At 34.4% G+C, this 21,466-nt stretch overlaps 1 protein-coding gene across 1 annotated transcript; it reads left to right on the forward strand.

The window, feature by feature from the left end:
• The first annotated feature begins 2,357 nt into the window (after positions 1-2,357).
• On the forward strand, positions 2,358-19,538 carry LOC125878531 (K(+) efflux antiporter 4). Its single transcript, XM_049559808.1, has 20 exons — positions 2,358-2,765; positions 3,171-3,214; positions 5,270-5,331; positions 5,426-5,504; positions 5,597-5,658; positions 5,735-5,810; positions 5,956-6,030; positions 6,448-6,519; positions 6,642-6,725; positions 8,249-8,317; positions 8,406-8,483; positions 8,873-8,961; positions 11,723-11,819; positions 12,204-12,257; positions 12,858-12,953; positions 17,408-17,596; positions 17,684-17,761; positions 17,967-18,011; positions 18,768-18,857; positions 18,972-19,538. The coding sequence occupies exons 1-20, from the start codon at positions 2,492-2,494 to the stop codon at positions 19,056-19,058; spliced, it is 1,800 nt and encodes a 599-aa protein (XP_049415765.1). The 5' UTR covers positions 2,358-2,491; the 3' UTR covers positions 19,059-19,538.
• The last annotated feature ends 1,928 nt before the right edge of the window (positions 19,539-21,466 follow it).

The raw sequence follows: 21,466 nt of genomic DNA on the forward strand, positions 1-21,466 counted from the left end.
TATAATAATTTAAAATCTAAATATGTATATTTTAATTTAATTAAAAAATTTATAATAGATATTTAAAATAATTTTAACATTAAAAGTGCATTGATACTTGTTCTTTTTCGTAATTTGACTTTCAAAAATATATTTTTTTAAAATTAAGTCAAATACAATCCGCTTATCAAAGACACTTTTCAAATGAATTAACCAAATACAAATTACATTTTTTCTCAAAAACACCTTTTTGAAAAACTATTTGGAAAAAATACTTCTAAAAATAAGCAATTTTTAACAGTAATGTCAAATAAGTTCTAAGTTTAGTTAGTCAAATAGAGAGATATTTTTAAATTGTCAATAGTTTAGGGACAAAACTAATAATTTACGTCAAATTTAATGATATTTTCAATATTTTTTTGAATAAATCAATGTTAGTGAATTTTTTTTATTATGTATGAGGCATGCCAAGTCAGACTTGTATGAGACATTATTTGATTGACAAATGAACTGAGACCCATCTGCCAAGTGACAAAAGGGGCTTCTATTAAGTCCTTTCGGTCATTTTTTTTACCCTTATTTCAATATATTTTTGGTTTTCATTTTTTTAAATGTTTTTTTTTTCTTAACTAATCTAATTAGTTTATGTTTTTTCTTTTTTCTTTTTTGTTTTACACTTATTTCAATATATTTTTTGTTTTCATTTTTTTAAATGTTTTTTCTCAACTAATCTAATTAGTTTATGTTTTTCTTTTTTCTTTTTTGTTTTACACTTATTTCAATATATTTTTTGTTTCCACTTTTTTTAATGTTTTTTTCATTCTTAACTAATCTAATTAGTTTGTGTTTTTTCTTTTTTATGTAGTGAATTTTGATTTAATTTTTTTATGATCATTGCATAAATTACAATATTAATTTTTTTCTATTCTATGTTATTTATTCATATTTTAATAAATAGTTATTTATATTTAATTTTCGTTTGTAAAATCAAGATATAAGTAATTTCTTTAATTCTAACAACTATTTTTTTTTTTATCAAAAGTATAAATAAAATTTGTAAAGTCGCAAAAAGTCTTTTAAGAAATAAATTAATGAAATTATCATTTTTATTTATAATTTCCTAAGAAACGTGTAAGGAAAGTAGATAAACAAAATATTTATTAAATTTCACCTAGCTTGAATTTTAGGAATACAAAATATCGTATAAATTGACGGAAAGATTATGTATTTATGGATATTTTTCATACTTTCCATGATAAAATTATTAAAGTATGAAAGTGCAAAATTTGAAACAATGGTTGAAAAAGAAATCAAATAAAAAAAATAAAAAGTAAGAGAGCGAAAAAGGAGTTTGGATCATTTTCTTAAATGAGACTCAATTATCCACTTGTCAAAGAATAAATGAAGCCTCATATAAGTTTTGTCTACCACATCATATTTGTGCCTCATTCATAATAATATTTTTTTTATAAATTTGAGGAGCTCTACATCATCACTGGGTATGTTGTTGTTGTTGTTGAGGGGCTCTACATCCTACACATGGTCACAGGTCATGTGGAAACATCCCCCAACTGTCTTAATCATCCTCATTAAGCCTTAAAATAAAGGTTAATATCTCAAATGATCACTTAATTATCCATTTTTGCCTCAGAAAGTTACTTAATTTTTAATTTTCACTAAAAAATCATCATGTGAGTGACTTTCTGAGGAAAGACTGGATAGTTGAGTGATCATATGAGGTATTAACCCCTTAAAATAATAATCTTCCAATTTTGTCGAGTAATTCAACTGTCCGGTTAAAATCTAACCATGGTTACTTTTTAACTTATCCTCTAAGGGGTCGTTTGGTGTGAAAGATAGTACCAAATAGTCCCGGGATTAAATTATAGTACCGCTTATTTTGTTGTTTGGTTGGCAAGTTCGGGATAACTTATCCCGGGATTAATAATTAGTACCGGGATAAGTTATCCCTCTCCTTGGGTGGTATAGTAATCCCGGGATAACTTATCCCGGGATAAAATAGGTAAATGACAAAAATGTCTCTTTCAACCCTTTTGTTCTATCACTTTTTACATTAATGAGGGGCATTTTTGTAAACAAATAAATTATTCTTAAACTTTATTATTTTGAATACAACAAATCAAACACTCAATAAAAAATAATTTCAACACAACTTATCCCATCATAACTAATCCCAACATAACTTATCCCAACATAACTTATCCCATCATAACTCATTTTCAAACCAAACGACCCCTAAGTGTACAAGAAAATTCAATCAATGTCCCTCTTCTCTTGCGTTTCAACACACAGTATGGTGTGTCAGTGTGTGTTGTATATATAAATAAATAAAAAACAATGTACAGTGTAGTACTATCAACTTACTGACTTCTGCTACCGAGTAGAGTTTGTTGTTGTACACCCTGTAGAAAGTGACAAACCGACACCCAAACACTACTCTTAATCCACTGCTTTCCGCCGGCGCGGTCGCCGTCGCCGTCGTCGCAGTGCAATGACTACTCGGAGGAGATCATCCTCCCGGTTGCAATCCTTATTTGTGAAGTTCTCTACTGTTTCAGCAATTAGAGTATTGCTACTCTTTCTAGCTTTGGCATTTACATTTGCGCTTCCAGAATCAGATCAGTTGCTTAGTGGAGGAAGTAATGGCACACGTAATGGTAGTGAATTCAGCAGTGGACCTCGGAGTAGGCCTAAAGAGGATAGTTTTGCTGATATGATCGATCGAGCACTTGAAAAAGAGTTCACTGAAAATGATAAGGATGAAGGTTTCTGTTCTAGATCTGAATTTCTCACAGTTTATATAACTTCGTTTTTTTTTGTCAGAGCGTTTTGCGAATTGTCACTGTTGAATTGGCAACTGGAGATATTAAATCAACAATCTAATCAAAGTTTCTCTAGACTGAACAATTTGTATGACTTGTTCTATTGTGTTGTGTTTAACGCATTGAGTCTCCATCTTGGTTGTAAATTTTCATTTTCTGCTTTCAGATACCTTATTTGTTAATTCGGCCTGGTATGTAGTTCCATTAATTGCTATATCTAGTAAAATAAATAATATGTATGAAGATCTGCTTTTGTAGTTATTTTATGTAATTTTGGAAGATTGGGAAAGTAGAAAAAAGATCAGCTACTAACTGATTGAGCATATATTTTTCCTATTTAATTGACAGTTAATGATGCGGGCAGCTTCAATAATAGTGTGGCCGAGCAGCAGGTGTGCACATCTTACATTATCTCTCCACCTCTTCTTAGTGAATTATATTCTATATAGTGATTGTTATAAGTTCCGTTTGAATTGCTGTGTGTAATTATTCCATTAAAGAAGGTGACTTGTTCTAAACTACCTAACTGTTGTGGTAGAGTTATTCGGTATACTGGTGAGAGGATGAGCTACTCGGTGGGTGATGTCTGCCAAATTACATCCTCAAATGGGAATATAGCAGTAGCTGTCAAAATATAGTAACCCAACTAGGTTAAGGTCGAATCCCATGGGTGTGGTGAAAAAACTTACAATTTGCTATTGAAATCCAATCTAATGACTACTATTTCATATGGGGTTTTAAATGGGGAATTTTTAATTAAATTAACTACATTGTTTATATCGAATTAAAGACAAACTAGAGTTATTGTTTCTAGATATCGGAATTCAAAGAAACAGTATCCACTATCAACTCATTCAGGTGTATTCATTGTGCAAAACTGACAAGTCTATTTATCTTCTAAAGTCTCTCGATGGAATCAGAAGAATTTCACCTTAAGTTCTTTCGGCACTTGAGTGTCGAATTATTTGTTCATCATCATATGCCTCAGGTTAGCTATTCTATCTCTAGCTTAAGCTATTAGATGGGAGTTGGTAGCCATTAGAAAGAATCATTACGAAAGAATCTCAATGCACAATAATCACACCTTCATGCAAAGATTTTAGTGTGAAGAATCTATTATCCTTATTCCAATTCTAGATTCCATAGCGCGAGTTATGAGATTTAGCTACTCATAACTAGTTGCAAATAATAAAAGCAATTGTAATAGCTAAAGAACATTAACATGAAAAAAAAAACCTTTGATTAATGCAGCTCTTGCTAGAGTATCTTGTTCGTACCACAGTAATCTTCTACGAAAGCAATAACTAAAACTAAGAACAATTAGTGGAGTAGTTCGTAACAAAGAATAATAAAACTTATTTTCTATTGATAATGTGTAACGTTAAGCACATTGTCCTTGTGATCTATTTATAGTAGTGGAAAGAAAATCTCAATCCCAGTTGGACTCTGCTTTGACTTTGTCAACTTTGGTTCCGCATAATATAGATGTGCGGTGTAGACCCCATCACTGAGCAGGAGGCCCGCGCCATGAGGGACATTGCAGACTCCATCTGCTTTTCAGTGTATCGCATGTCCATCGCAAGAACTTTCAGTTGCTGAATCTTGTTTTCACTCGGGCGCAATGCAGAGGCCAACATGAGGTGCATGCCCCGCATCGCAGTCCACCTTCTTCAGCTTAGCTTGGCTGCATTTTAGCCTGGGATGCTTTACTTTGAGTAGTAATCTATCTTTTGGGTCAATCCTCGCTTTTTTAAGCTTGAAATCAATCTAATCATATATATTAGCTCATCACAACAATTATACAGAAAACACATGGATATATGTGAGCTTATACTCAAAACTTAGTTAAATTATGGGTAAAATATCGTGCTTGGATGCGTAAATACACCCCAGATCATGGGACACCAAAGTCATCAGAAAAGAAGGTTGAAGAATTTCCAATGACAAGGGAGTAGATTTATACATGATATGTAAGTAAAACATCATATTGTCTCAACAAATGAAAGAACACACAAACTCGTAATTTGTCTTTAATACCTTCCTATCATTTTCTCCACTAGTAAGTATTTGGGAGTTGGCCTTTCTTTTATTCTTCATCACTTATTTCTGTTAGTCCAGCTGGTTCTGAAGAATAAAACTAGTTACTTACCTTACAACTTGTAACAACTGAATGGTGTATTTTCCATTGTTTACTATCAGGTATATAAGTTTCATTCTTCTGTTTATTCTGCTGAGGTTTGTTACTGGTTTTAAACTTGTCACGTATTTCTAGTTCACCCATTGGCTAGTAATGTGCTGATATGTATTTGAATAGTGCTTATACCATGACTGACATTCTGATTGGTGTTTCTCTTTCATAACTATTATACTATTGTACTGATACTCCTTTCTCGCTTATAGCTGTTTGAATATGTGTCGCTTCAATGTTTTATCTCTTTCTTTTTCAGGCGGTGTTGGAGACTGTGGCTAGAGTTAAGCCCAAGAAAAATGTCACAAAGAAAGAGGACAAGTACATACTTCGTACATTTTCACAAATTAACTTTCTACAGTATTCAACTCCTTCTTGATTCATGATTTTTATATTTTGTACAATTACTTTATAGATCCTTTCAGCTTCATCATGTTTTTAAACTTGATAATGACCATGGAGCAGAAGAAACACCAACATTAATAGATAGAAAGGTAAGCTTTTAGTTTTGTTTGCTTCTGTGCATGAGTTGTTTGATGGAGATCCATATACTTGGAATGTAATGCTTGATATTTTGTGTATTCAGGACAATGTCTTTATCATATCTAATTTCAAGTCCAAGTATCCGGTATTACAGTTAGACTTGAGGTAAGCTTTCTACATTTGTATGGAAGCTGACAAGCATTTGTATGGCTCACTGTTGCTTGACATGTGTAATGCGTAGGTTGATATCAGATCTAGTAGTGGTCATTGTTTCTGCAACATGTGGTGGAATTGCCTTTGCTTGTGCGGGTCAGCCGGTTGGATCACTATCTTTTACTGTGTTTTTCTTCATTACTGATAAACAAAATGACCGATATCTCTTCATTCCAAATTGCACAATAGTGTTCTTCTTTTGTAGTTGCAAGGCATTCAAATTTCTAATTCTTAATTTATATTCCTCAGGTTATAACTGGATACTTACTAGCAGGATCTGTTGTTGGACCTGGAGGTTTTAATGTTGTCAGTGAAATGGTGCAAGTATGTAGCTTTGACAAAAGGATCTTATTATTTGTTTTTTCTTTTCCTAATACAGTGGAGTTGTTCTTTCCTATAGTCCGAAGGTTCTAGCTGAGCTTGTTGTAGTACTTGATAAGAAATGTGAAAAAAACTGTTTTCACAAGTTTGGGCCTGTTTAAGTGAGCATCTCAGTTTTGTCAGCTTAATCAGATTATATGGGTTCTTAATGATTGGAAAATGGAAAATGAGGGAGACTCGCTATTTCCGAAGAACTTTTCAGCTTGGTGGTTTCTATAATTGCAATTAAGAACAATTCAATGATCTTTGGAACCGAATTAATAAAAGTTATCTGCAGTAATCAACTTAGTGTAGTTTTCTTCTTAGCTTTGAATTCATTTATCAAGTTTTATGTCACTTTCAACCTGTCTCTGCTTATAGGTTGAGACAGTGGCTCAGTTCGGTGTAATTTTTCTTCTTTTTGCTTTGGGGCTGGAGTTCTCAACCACAAAGGTTCGCTAAATAGAAAGAAACATTACATATTTGATTTTCATTTTCTTGATAAAACAGTGCAACCATTATTGATTTATGTTATATAAACTGTGGGTTGACTCTGATTTTTGTGTATTATCTAGCTCCGTGTTGTTCGAGCTGTTGCAGTTCTTGGAGGCTTACTTCAAGTTCTTCTTTTTATATGTCTATGCGGAATTACAGCCTCGGTAGGTCTAAAATTTTCTTGTTTTATGTGGTCTGCTTTTTATGTGACTATGGGTGCACCATTTCTTATTATTCTAGTGGTCGCTTTATTGCTATGCATTGATCACAGTTACTGGGTAATCTTATTAGAATACATAGTGTTTAATATGTGTTGTATCAGAAGGACTGTGAAGTTTGGTGCCTGAGTAGAGAGGGGGTGGGATGTGGGTCGATGTGGTATCTCCTTCTACTGCTTTGATCTTACATTATTGGATCTTGTTCAGCATGACCAACCCTCTTTATCATCAACAACAAGAAGATATGCCTTAATCCCCATCTAGCTTACCAGCTATTTGAATCCTCACTATCCATTTTGCTCTATTTACCATTTCATTTCAATACTTGGGGTTCTACGCTAACCGCTCTCTATATTTTTTGTGACATTCATATCTCTAAAGAAACTAAAGAGACTCTAGCAAACATTGAACCTCGTGTAAATCTACGTCATGACCAAGTCTTGGTCCCAATTTGCCAATATTGCATATGTGGACTTTTTACTTCTATCATGTTTTGTTTTTTCTGCTAAGTCTGCCGGGATTTTGAGAGATTGCAGTGTTTTGAGATAACTTCCTTCAATGTGATTTTAGGCCTACGTTGTCCCCATTTAACATTGGGCCAGTTCATTTGAAGGTCTAGGTAGGGTGCGATAAATCCTATCAAACAACATTCTCACTTTTATCCTCTCAGTATTCTATTTTCTCCTTTTAGATCTTGTTTAACTTTATATAAGTGCACATCTACCTTAACATTCACATTTTGATGGCACTAATCTTGCGGTACGTCGGACCTTTGAGGTCCAGCATTACCTAATAACAGTGTTAGTCTTCAGATGAACTTCCTTTAAGCCTGTGAACTACACGTTGTCACATGATCAATAAGCATATGCTTTGAATGTGATGCGTTGCCATGCAGGGAATGCATTTCATGTGCAACTTAGTGCATTTGATCAACAAGTTGTGAAATCACTAGCTGGCACATGTATCTTATGTGAAATAAACTGTTTCTTGAACATATTTGTGAATCCCCTTCCCTATTTGAACAATAGCCAGCAACTTAGTTTCAGCCTCTAAAATGAATGTGATAATAAAAAAAAAACATCAAATACTGTATTTATCTTACGAGGGTGAACGCTGTTGGTTATTTTTTTAAATGTGGAAAATTTTGATTCTGTCTAGTGAAATTTAAATTGCATTCTGTATTTTAGTAACAGAAAATGTATCCAATACAGTCAATTAAAATGTAGAAGTTTTCCGCTTTACCTCATTTTATGCTTAGTAGGTCAGCTGAATAAATTGTTGAGCATTAAGATGTATACGCTTAGGTGACTGGCACATGCTTCTTAATTATTTTGACACCTGTACTTGTTGTAAGATTAGGAGAAAGTTGCTCCAGACCAGTACTATGTCTCACCTTTTATGTTTACTGTTTGCCAAAAGTTTTTCCCGTTTGTAGCAATATAAACTTGTGCAACTTGATGATTTTGTAGTTGTGTGGCGGTAAACCTTCAGAGGGTGTATTTGTTGGAGCATTTCTCTCAATGTCTTCTACAGCTGTGGTAAGCTTGTCCACATCCTTTCTATCTCCTTTAAGGTATTGTGGACTCTGGAGTCTCTGATGGTAATGAACTCTTTTCCTTGCCATAGGTGTTGAAGTTTTTGATGGAAAAGAATAGTACAAATGCACTTCACGGCCAGGTTACAATTGGCACTCTTATTTTGCAGGTGCTTTTTCTTCTGATTCATCTCCTGCACATCCTTCTTTCTTTACCATTTGCAAGATCTCACAGATTGAGACCTCTTTGAGTTATTATTCCGCACTTGATTGATATCTATTATTTGGAAGTTCTAGTTGAATATTATTTTATTGAAAAGAAGTCTAAATGGCACGTGGCCAGTTCAAGTCACAGAAGGAAAATAGTCTCACCACTATTTCATCATCACAAGAATAACACTCACTAAACATCAAACCACTGGAGCTCGGTGGTGCTATTAATTTTTCACCCAGAAGATATCACCACATAAGAATGGATCATAGTTAACTTCATACTCTTCCTTGGCTCAAAGAACAGGAACGTGGTGACTAAATTCCAGGTACTTACTCGTTCTTTCAGGATTGTGCTGTAGGTCTTCTGTTTGCTTTGCTTCCAATCCTGGGAGGCACTTCCAATGTTCTGCAAGGGTTAATATCCATGACAAAGTCGTAAGTTTGCTTACTTGACTTTGAGCACTTTGTATTCCCTCTCTGTACATGCTTTGGTGCAGGTCAGCTATATTTGTAAGAGTTAGTTGGTTTCTGTTTGCTTTCCTTCTCTTTAGAATCTTCTTAGTGAAAGGAAAAGAGTCCTCGAACATAATTTAGACCGTCTCATGAGAACTATAGATAGATAATTGTAACGCTAAAAGATAATTGGTTTTATTGTGTTTGAAGCTGATCAATCCTGCAAATCACCTCTTTACAGAGCTCATTACTGTATGAGAACTGTTTGTTCTATGCTATTAAGTTGTCTTGTATGTCTAGGCGTGCATTTCATAAGCAGCGTTTACCTAGAGGCATCTATTCAGTTTGGTAGATTTTAGCCACTTGACAATTGAATACTTTTATCAATAACTTTCCCAACTGAGATGTTGTAGGCAGGCCCATATTACTCGACAACATGCTCATGAGTTCTGAATTTGAATTTAGCTTCCTAGGAGTTCAATTTGTCCTGTTGAATATGGTAACAACTTGTCACTATGTCACTTGAGGGAGGGTTGATTGTTCTTTTCTGCCAAAGGAATCTACCACATACTATCATAAGTGCTCAGATGGTTGTTGGGCTATGCATCCAATTCTGGTGATTGTAGAATATAAAATGGTAAACAAAGACATTGGCGAAATACCAATTCACTGTAGAAGTGTATGGGCAGAGAACATGTAAGTAGGGATGGGACTAGGAGGTTTAATGCCTCTGGATCTGAAGTTTCTTGCAGAGGCTCATGAGAATTGACAAGCTCCAAAGTGGAAAACTATGATATATGCTTGATATAAACATGAAGACTTGAATCAAATAAAGGGTCTTTAGGTGATCAACCTGAATAAATGCATCTTTACCTGTTTACCATCAAAATGAAAAAGGCAAAAATGCCTATCGACAAACTTATGCATTATTTTTTTTTTTTTTTGATAAAGTAAAGTTGTATTCCTCAGCAATGGGGGTATGCTGGCAACCATCAAAAAGATTTACATCAGTGACCCAAAAAAGACCAACTCAAGAAATTGCTACTAAACTTATAAAGAAGAGAAAAAATTAAAAATCTGTCCAGCATCCTCTATACCCTCCTCATTACACCAAAAACAGAAGGTCTTCATACAACGCCATTTGATCTTTTGTACTGATTCTGCAGTATTTTCCATACACCTCTTGTTTCTTTCTCTCCAAATAGTCCACCATATACAAGAGGGTATCATGTTCCACCATTTCTTCTGGCTCTTACTCCCCCCCCTTCTCACCCGGCAACTAAGAAGGTCTGCAGTGTGTTCTGGCATTGTCCAGTTTGTGTGTGTTCTGCTTAGAAAAATGGTCCATAATTGAGCAGTGACAAACTTTTGCATTATTATCTCGACATAGACATATAAGGCCTAGAAAGTATGTTGAAGATAGAGGTCCAACTAAATTATGCAAAGTGAAAGGTGGATACACCAACTAGTGATTGTATCAATTGTGAACACGTAGTGTCTGCCAATACTTCCTAATTTGGAAGGCAAGGAAGCTCCATTTGTCCATCTAAATCATGATTAGATGGAAAAACTAATTTCAGAGTCTAGCAACCCATTAGTATATTGTATAAGCGAGAACTCTCTTCGCAGCGGATGAACTTATTGAAGAAGATATATTTTCATGAGAGTCTTCTAAAAGAATTTAATGGAAGTCAAATTTGATGGGTGGAGGGTTGATGAACATATTCCCTACCAGAGATTGTATAGGAATCATTTTATATTTGGTTAAATGTGTAAGGCATAGGGAAAAGAGATTATTATAATGAGCACGGAAATAGTTGATCATCAAACGAATACCTATGGGAAGGTAAATCATAAAGAATCGCTACATGATTGTAGCAAAATTTCACCTAACTTCTCCAGGTTTTTTATTTTTGGGTGGGGAGTGAGGGAGTTCAGGATTGATTCTTGAGAGCCATGTAGTAATACTTCACCTTCTTAATGATTCTTTGCATTTAATCCTGTCTTCTGAGACAGCTGATATAATTTAAATATTCTGCAGAGCAATTAAAATGGGATCAAGGCTTTAGTATTTCTGTGTATTTGGTGGTAAATTCTGTAACTTTGGTACTTTTATTCTTTTGCCCTATTCTTTTGCTTAGAGGCAATGCTTTTAGACTGTTGTTAGTTATGAAATGAGAACAACCTTTATCTCAAAAAAAACCTTTAAATGTTTAGCATGGAGAATTTGCAAGTATGGCATACTTATTGATTGGTCTCATGTAAAGACTAAAGAACCATTTTGGGTATCCTTGTGAAGGAGAAGTTTACTTTAAATGGAATGAACTTAGGAAAATTTCTTTTTGCAACTAAAATTTGCATTTCTTCTTTGAGTGGTTGCGTTTCAGCAGAAATGTCAGTTTCAACATGCCTCAGTTCTTTATGGTATTATAGTAACACCAACGTAATTCCATTCTATCATATGATGGTTGTTGGCTCTATTACGTAGTTGGCATATACTGAACTTACTGCCTAGTGGTGTATTACATAACATAGATAATTAGCATACTAATACTGGTGTACCACTGTATTGTCCTCCATAATTCAACTTCTGGGCAATGTGGAAGGTGGGATTCAGAAAAGAAGATGCTAAGCTAGTACTTCTGGAATTCGGTGCTTTAAATTGTTTGAAACTCTTGTCTGACGTTAATTTTGCACCAATCCTACTTATTTATTGCATTATACTGATTCATCTATCAGCCAGGTTGGTCATGTTGCTCTCATTTTTGGCTATTTTGTCAATATTATCACGGAAGTGTGTTCCATGGTTCCTGAAGCTGATGATAAGCTTATCATCACAGGTATGAACTTCCTGACTCTAAAGAAGTCCCTTTGATATCCAATAGCACTTTCTGAGATCTGTTGGGAGAGGAAGAATTAGAGAGAAATAAATTGAATTCTCACAAAATACTCCAAATACCTATTATAGGTGTGTTATATACTGTAGAATGTAGAGAATCAGTTAAGACCTTACTCTAGAAAGTACAGCGGTGCATTTATTGCATGCTTGACCCATTTATATGGTCGCACATTTATTGTACTGCTTGACCCATTAATTAGGCTGGACTGAAACTGCTCCATGAACATTGTTTGTCAGTTTTCATGAGTATGACTAATTGTGGGCATGATGGTCACTGGTATTTAAGATTTTTCTGAGAATTCTAATTATGTCCTTTATTTCGCAGACTAATGAACTGTATCAATTGGCTTCAGTGGCATTTTGCCTCCTTGTAGCTTGGGTTGGTTATTCTTCTATCTCTCAGCCTTTGTACTTGTGTAATAAAATATGCATTTGGATTGTCTTTTTTCTGCTTTCTGGTTATGCATCAATTCCTACTGAGTGCTGACCCAACCTCTCTCTACGCCCCCTGGTAGAAAGATTCAGGACTAGGACCTTTGGAATTGGTGTAAATATTTGTTATGGCCTCCTCAACATGTTGCAATGTTAGATGTGCTTGTTCTTATCATTTTTGAATTGAAACCTTGTTAGAATGCTCTTCACAAGGATATGTTCATATTGCCAAGATATTCCTAGTTCAAAATTCTTTAGCTCTTCACAAACAGCTCCTCAACTGCGCTGCAGTCAAGAAGAGCTCAGAACAGCTTGTTCATGCTTGGTCTGCCTTTTTCAAAGTCTTTTTATTCCAATTTCTTCGTCAAGTTTACCAAACTGTGCTTTATTAACGTGTTCTCTATATAGTGCATATTAATTTAGTTCTAGAATTTTTTACTAAAAAAGGTGCATGTTGAATTTGGTTCTTTTGGTGAATGCTAAGAACTGATTTTTTTACTTGTTTTCTTATCAATAATCTTTTTTTCTATTGTTTGTACAATTTCAGTGTAGTGATAAGCTAGGTCTAAGCTTAGAGTTGGGTTCATTTGCTGCTGGAGTGATGATTTCAACAACTGATCTTGCCCAACATACTCTTGAACAAGTAAGACTTCATTATGATTTTTGTTTTGCCATTACAAACATAGGGACAAGAAGGAATCACAGAATCAATGGGCATTAGGATATAATATAAGAAGCCTATTCGATATTTGAATAGAAGTTTATTGTTGCTGAGAATGTGCATTTGCCTGGTATTGAACTACTGATACAAAGATATACTTCAACTATGCCTGCTGAAGATTTGATTCTTATTTCTACCTTCTGAGAACTAATGTTTTCATTTTAGTGTCCAAGATGTTTGATCTGTGTATACCCTGATTTCAGGTTGATCACAAACAATCTTCAAATGCTGCTCTTTGTCCAAAGCTTTATTTGTTCTACTTGCTAAATAATTGCAAACACGGTCTATAATAATTTGGTTGAAATGGGAGGGGATAGTGTTGGTTTCTAAACAAAAGAATTGGGAAATAACAGGGAAAGGCTTAGAGGGAAAAAATTGCAATGTTGTCAAAGAGAATTGTTTTATTAATAACACAGAGACATACATTTATAGCTTCAATTTCTAACTAAAAATTAGAAAAATATGCTACTAACTTATCTGCAAATTCAAATAACAAAGAAAGAGGAAACTAACTCCTAAATTCATGCCACAATGGACTCTAATAAAAATAATTTGAAATCCTAAAAGTTAGCAACTGATAAGCTGAATTTCTGCAAAAGAAATCTTTTAGAGATAATGCAACTAGCTGTTTTATTTCTACAATAATCTGAGACATATTTTCAACACTCCTCCTTGGATCAAGAATCATACATTGTAGTCTTGGATGGAACAACCTCGCGAATAAATCTGTTAGTTCATATTTGGTCTTGCAAGACTTGTGTTCATCTTGTCGTTTTGATTGAATAAGAAGTTTCTACCTCTCATTTCAACTTGTAAATATTTTTTTGAAACTGGTAAATGTGTATTCCTCAGCATTAAGGACATGCTGGACACCATCAAAAAGTGTTAGATAGAAAAAAACAAAAAAACTAGAAAACAAGATACTTACAGAGATCTTAATAAATCTACTAACTGATCTATATCCTCTAAACCTACTTCTTTACACCAAAAGTAGAAAGATATTATACAATTCCATTTAACTTTCTGGATGGAATTGGATCTATCTTCATAACACCTCCCATTTATCTCTCTCCAAACTGTCCACCAGATGCATTGTGGGATGTTCCTCCACCACTTCTTTTGACTTTTGCTGCCTCCTCTTTTCATCCAGCAACTAAGCAAATCTGCAGTATGCTCCGGCATAGTCCAGCTTGTCTTTGTTATGTTGAGAAATAGAGACCAAAGTTGTGTTGTAAAAGTGCTAGTGCAAAAATAGATGACTGTTTATTTCATTTGTCTCATTGCATAAGAAGCACCTGGAAACTATTATGGCCCCCTTTTTCTTCAAAACATCTTGTGTCAGGCATGCTCTTTTAACCACCAACCAAATAAAGCATTTTACCTTGGTTGGGGATTGATTATTCCATAAGTTTCTCCATATTTTTGGTTGCCCTCTACACTGTACCCTTTCTTCCATTTTATAAACCCTTTTAACAGAGAATTGACCATCAATATTGTGTTTCCATCTTAATGTATCTGGTTCAGCAGTAGTGCCATTGAAATCATCAATCCTATTTAGCAAATCAGCTACTTGAAGAATAAGTTCCATCCCTGTGCACTCCACATATCATAAATGGTGCCATCTGGGTTGTTGCTTAGAATAAACAGGTCTGGAAAAACCTCCACTAATGGACTTTGCTCCTTCCAAGCATCCTTCCAGAATTTTATTCTTTTCCCATCTCCAACTCTCTTCTGCAAGTTCCCTTCCAATTTGGGCCATAGAGCGCTAATGGTCTTCCAGACTCCAACTCCATAAGTATCAGTGCTCACATTGGTACACCATGGGTTGAGTTCACCAAACTTGTGTCTAATTACCTCCCTCTAGTTACATCACAGATTTGACTATACTTGAATTCAAATGACAGTTTAAATCTTTTTTTCATTAGTTGACCAACACTCAACAAATTTTGATCAATATTAGGCACCTAGAGAACATCTGAAATTATTTTTATACCTGAACTTGTTTTGATTGCAATGCTCCCTTTTCCTTTTGCAGGAATAGTCATCATTTCCGATTCTGATTTTTCTATTTTAAATAGACATGAAATTTTAAAATAGATTTGTCATATGTCACGTGGTTTGTACATCCTCTGTCAATCATCCAAAAATCACATTTCTTGGTTGAGAAGTATATTGCCACACATAAGTGGTCTTCTTCTTCATTGACAACTTGGGCATTTGCTTCATATTTTTGAGATTTGTTTTTGCACATCACAACTTCATGACTAAGCTGGTTGCAGATTTTGCACTGTGCATCTGGCCTCTTCTAACATTTAAATGGAGGATGAACTTTTTTGCCATAATGCTGACAAGGTGGGTAATTTTTCCTTGAGATATACCTTAAAGCTCCTTCGCCATACCATCTTGCCTCATAAGCCTCTTGGCTCTTGTGCCTTCAATGTAGTTAGCAATTTTGTCAAGGTAATTTTGGAAAGATCTTGTGTTTTCCAAGGTAGTTATGGATAATTCGTATCCTTTCAGCATTGTAACAAGAATTTTTTCAACTATTCTTGAATCTTTAAACCTAGTGTCGAACAATCTTACCTTGTAACAATGGCAAGAAGTCAGTTCGAGTACTCATTCACGGTCTCAGATTCCTTCATCTTTTGCAACTCGAATTCCCTTGTTAAATTCAACATCTTCATGCCTCGCATTATTTCTCCCTTGTGTATTCTTCCTTCTAATCATCCCAAATTTCTTTTGTTGATTTGAGAGCCATAATTCTCGTGAAAATTGTTGCAGACACCAACAGTAAAGTTGCTTTCATCTTTGATTTTTCTTTTTCTTGTGGCTTTTGATCTGGGCCACAGTGAGATTATTGAGTGTTTTGTGGCTTTTGATCTGGCCACAATGGGATTATTGAGCAGCAGAAAAACGGCATAATCCTCTTCTATGACCCCAAAGATCTAAAGCCTCAAAATAAATCTCCATTCTTACTGGCCATAGTTGATAATTTTCACCATTAAAGACAGAAGGAACTATTTGGGAAAAACTATTTTCAGAATCCACCTCACTTGCAGGTCCCGTGAGAAAATAGCTCTAGAAATCAATTGATGATTTTTAGCAAAGAATTAGGGAAATAACACAGCAAAATAATGAGAGAAAAATACTGAAATGCTGTCAAAGAAAATTATTTTATTATTAACTCAGAGACATACGTTTATAGCTTTAATTCTAACTTGAAAAATAGACAAATATGCTACTAACTTATATGCAAATTGAAATAACAAAGCAAGAAGAAACTAACTTCTAAATTCAAGTCACAGAGGACTCTAATAAAAATAATTTAAAATCTTAAAAGTTAGCTGTTGCTAAACTGAATTTCTGCAAAAGATATATTTAAGAGACATTCTCAACAGAGAAATATTTAGTTTCTGAAGATTGATTACAATGTTGATGTAGTTGTGAGTTGGCTATTTAAAGCCCTCCTATGTTTAAGAAAAATATTGAGAGACAATGTAATCAATATTTTAACCCTTTTTATTGCACCATCTTTTTTTAAAAAAAAAAAACAGGTTTGTTTCATTCGTCATCAGGTGATGTGATGCACCTTCTATCTATTTGAAGTTGGTAAAAGTAAGGTCATTGTGGAGTAAGAATTTGATTCGCTTAATTTACAAATCAAACCACAAAAAGATTGCATCCATATGCATAATTTGTAACCAATTGTAGTTCTTTGGAGGTGAAATAGGACTGATCTTAATAAGTTCACTAGTTATAATATCATTTATTCATGTTCTGGACAATCCATGGGATTAAGAATGATTCTCATGTTCCTCGTTATGGAAATTGCATTGAGAAAGTAATGGGATTATATTACCCTGAAAGTTAATAGCTCATACCAGACTGAGAGCCCTTGTCATCAAAAAAATATTTGCTTTTCTTTTGACAAATAAAGAGCCATTACCGACACAACTATTATCGTTTAATTTGCAATGCGCTCTGTGTTCTGAGTCCATAGTAGATTCCTTTATATGGCCTGACTGTTTCTGAGCTTTTTGAATGTGTTTGGTTGGTAAGTAACCCAAAACAGGGATTTTTTCTTCCTTAATCCACGTAATGATATAAAGATTGAGCTTTTCAGTTTGAGTAAAAGGTCTGGTGTGTATTCATCAAACAGAAGTAAAAGTTCTGGTGTGTGTGGAAGTAATTGGTGCACTCTAAAGAGAAAGCGATTCATTGTCTTGTTGTACAATCTAGTGCAGAGATTAAACTTTTACTGTTTCTTCCTTTCTCTGCTTGATACATTTGGTTTACAATCTAGTTCAGAGATAAGACTTATACTGTTTCTGCCTTTTTCTGCTGGATACATTTGGTTAAGATTTCTTTTGATGCAGGTTGAACCCATTCGCAACTTCTTTGCAGCTCTTTTTCTTGCCAGTATTGGGATGCTCATCCACGTTCATTTCCTCTGGAACCATGTTGATATACTACTTGCATCAGTGATATTAGTGGTCATTGTTAAAACTGTTGTGATTTCTGCAGTTGTTAAGGCCTTTGGCTACAACAACAAAACATCACTGCTAGTATGACTCCACTTCTGTGTTGAGTTTTAGCTTTTTGTTGTATAAGTAACTAACTTTTGTTAACAAAGGGAGATTGACATTTTGTAGGTTGGAATGTCTTTAGCACAAATAGGAGAATTTGCTTTTGTGTTGCTCAGTCGTGCTTCTAATCTTCATCTAGTTGAGGTAATTGATACTACTGTTCTCTATGTGACAGGATTTTCTAGTTGCTTATCCAACTTTTGAAAGAGCCTAAAGGATAAAAAGAGAACTCACACTGCATTAAATCCTTTCAGCCTGCCATTATTTTCCAAATAAATCTCTTCCCCAGCACTTCTATCTGATAGGAATTCATTAGTTTGATGGATGAATGTGCAATTACAACTTTCAGGGTAAATTGTACCTGCTGCTTCTAGGGACAACAGCTCTCAGTCTGGTATGAGCTATTAACTTTCTTTTTTATCTCCTTAAGGGGTTTCCGTTCTGAATGATGCTGCAAATCTTATCCATTTTAGAGTTATATTATTATCTTTGACTATTAAGACCCATAACACATGTCTTCTCTTTTCTCACTTATTTACTTCAATGTTTGGAAATTGAGTTACTTGTTATTGGTAAAGGCTTATTTTCAGTCTCTCAGTACCAATTACAGAGAGATAATGCTTATACATCCAAGGTGCATTTAGCTAGGGGAAATTTACATTTCGCCAGGATACTCATGCGTCCTTTCTTAGTATTTTAAATTAACTTAAGAGCCATTTGGACTAAATTTTTGGAAAAACTTTTAAAAAGAAGCTTGTGTAAGTTGAAAATGTGTTGAATAGTTTTAATTTTTTAAAAGATTTTTGAGCAGATGGTGTGAAAAAGAAAAACAGCCCCTTGCACTTCTTCAAATTCAAAAGATTTTGTTCAGATTTGTGCAAAGAAATATCTTTGGATTTTTTTAAGAATATCGTATTCCAAAATATAACTTCGGTTTTTGCAAGAAATATGCACAAACACACCCCTTCCCATAATAGTGTTTCGTGTGCCAGTGGAAGCACGTGCAGGCAAGAGATAGAGAGATCAAAATAGAAGTACCCTCTTAAATGAAAGCATCTCCATGATTGCATATGAAGAATAACTCATGTTCTATTCACTGTCTGTCCTTGGTTCTTTTTTTCTAGCTGAATTATGACAAATCTATGGGCAGGTGACTACGCCATTGCTTTTCAAGCTTATACCTGCTGTAGTTCACCTTGGTGTGCTGCTTAGGTGGTTCCCACCTGATAGTCCAAGTGAGGTAATTACTCCCTTGGTGGTCATGCCACGAGGACAAAGATTCACCATTAGCACTAGTTGAGGCTCATGAGTATCTCATTTTATTAAATGTTCTCTTGGACTTATTCATTTGCAGTTTGGATTCAAAAGTGACAATTTCCGATCTGATAGTGCTAAACAAAGGATTGCACTGGTATCCAAGGATCTGATTCACGAAGGTTAAATTTGTGAGCAAGGTCTAGATGGCCTATTTTGCTTGGAAAAGTATCCTAGTTCACAGCCTGAATGGTGCTACAAAGGTTGTGGACTCTACTATTTCTTGCCTCTTCCTAATGCGAGGGACTTGATATGTTTTTCTTGTTATATATCTTGACCAAACTAGAGAAAGGCAAAGCTATACATGCCTCCAAAGGGGGACAGACCTGGATACAGAGGTAGTCTAACTGCAAACACAGCTAACAAGTCGAAGCATCGTTCACCTAAGGTAATAGATAGTTTTCAAAGTTACTTAATTCTTTCTTATTTGTTTCTTATAATTGTAAAATAATTTTGGTATATGATGTAATTGTAACTACTATGTGAATTCTCACTCTAATTTCATTTATGTTCCACATGTAGTTTCCACAATGTAACTGTTCATGTTTTTATGATACGAGGTCAGCTGTATAAAAATGTCATGCCTTAATTTGTTGTTTTGTGAAAATGATATTGTTCTTTACTTCATCTTTTCCTTTGAAATTTTGACATGGACCAATTTTCTTTATGATCACGCCCCATCTATTAGCTTATTATGGTAGTTAGCTCACGCCAGAAACCAACCAATATAAACAACAAAAAAGGAAAAATCAGAAACTAGTGAGGTTTGCTTGCTTGTCAGTTTCTATCATCTTAATCTTCGATTTGCACTGAATGGTAGTTTTACCAGCTAGTAAATAGCTTTTGGGAAAAAGGTATTGATGCTGTGATATTCAAGTTTGATGAAATTATGTCACAATTGTTCAATACTCAAGTTTGCATGGTAAGTGCAGATCACTTTCAATCTTCCATTTTCAACACTACAGTCAAGTGCATTCACCTCCTGGTCATCCTACTTCCATCCTTATGCTTATTATAGGGTTATAATGTCGATATAGTAGAGCTGTATTCTTTATACGTGTGAAGTGTCATATGTATTTGGAAATGAGAGTCTTTAGATCTGTGGGCTGCACTTGCCAACAAAATTTCACGTAAAAGTTGTTGAAAGCTACTGTTCTCACATTTGATAAGATGCACAGATTACGCAGAGGTGGTCTTTGCTTCTTTTATTCATTTTTTTTTCCCTTTGAAAGTTTAGTTTTATCTACTAATTTAGTAGAGGGTAAAATGCAGATTTCTCGTTGTTGTTTGAACTTCTGTGAGTACATAAATTGTGGTTATGTTGACTTTACATTGTTTTCTTTCCAACGTGTTTTCCATGTAATTCAGAAGAATGATGTCACTAAGCAAGTAGCCAATCTTTTTTTCTAAGGTTTACTTAGTCATTTATTGTTTTCTTTTGATGTTGACTAATTTTGTATGTATTCAATCCAATTTTCATGAATTAAGAAAGGTTTTAGTAAGTAAAAAATAGGGGGAAAAAATCATAAAACAAGCTATTATAGAAAGCACATTGAAATTCTCTCTATCTACGCCTCTTTTCTGGAAAAATTGATTTGGCTGTTTTTCAAAATGATTGTCAGAAATTTTCAGTTTCTCTGAAGTTGTGTATTTCTGAGATAAAAAAAAACAGAACACAGCGATTTTCTCTATATTCACACTGAAGTTGATTTGGTGGTTCTTCAAAGTGACTGATTTCTTCAATTTCTTCGAAATTTGATTCTCTGTATCCACAGTTGACAATATCAAATATTTTACTGTTGTTGCGGCATTTTGGGCACTGAAATTACGGAAATAGTTGCATCAATTACATAATTGGTGATGTTGTGATCAAGGAGTATGAAGATTTGATTGAATCGATTTCAAAGCATTAAATGCTCCGATGATCCAAATGACTAGCTTGGCTGACGATGCATTCAACCACTTGCACACTTTCTTGCAAACACGAAATCCTGACAAGCGCTACCTCACCTTTTGCTTCTCAACTATCATCTTTTAATTGATTGATGAGTGTCAAAGATAGATGTGTCATGCCACAGACCACTTAGAATAGGCAAAATCGAAGGTGATTTTATTAAGACCCATATGATTCATTTCTGCGAATAATCTTTTTATGCTTTACTCACTAAGTTGTGTTAAAATCCAGAGCTAAAATCATTGTCATGTGTGTGACGTGCATATGTGCTGATGTCTAGGTGCTAGCCCCTATATATGTTTCAAATGTAACAACAATGATGATAAGCATATGAAAGGTAAAGTTTGAGAAGGTAAGTTCTTTTCATGATAATATGCCCAAGAGGAGCCTTATGCTTATTAATTGATCAGTTCCCTATGTTCCATTTGATATGATGCCCTGTGAGGCCAGTATATATGTGTTTCTAGTTTGGTGACATGTTTTAGATAGTTATGTTTACAGAGGAAATATTGAAAAAAAAAATCCTAGAATAAGACTTTTCTTGAGGACTCTCATTCGAAGACTAATGATCCTATGGGGGA

This window comes from Solanum stenotomum, chromosome 10, assembly GCF_019186545.1.
Source record: "Solanum stenotomum isolate F172 chromosome 10, ASM1918654v1, whole genome shotgun sequence".
Classification (NCBI taxonomy): domain Eukaryota; kingdom Viridiplantae; phylum Streptophyta; class Magnoliopsida; order Solanales; family Solanaceae; genus Solanum; species Solanum stenotomum.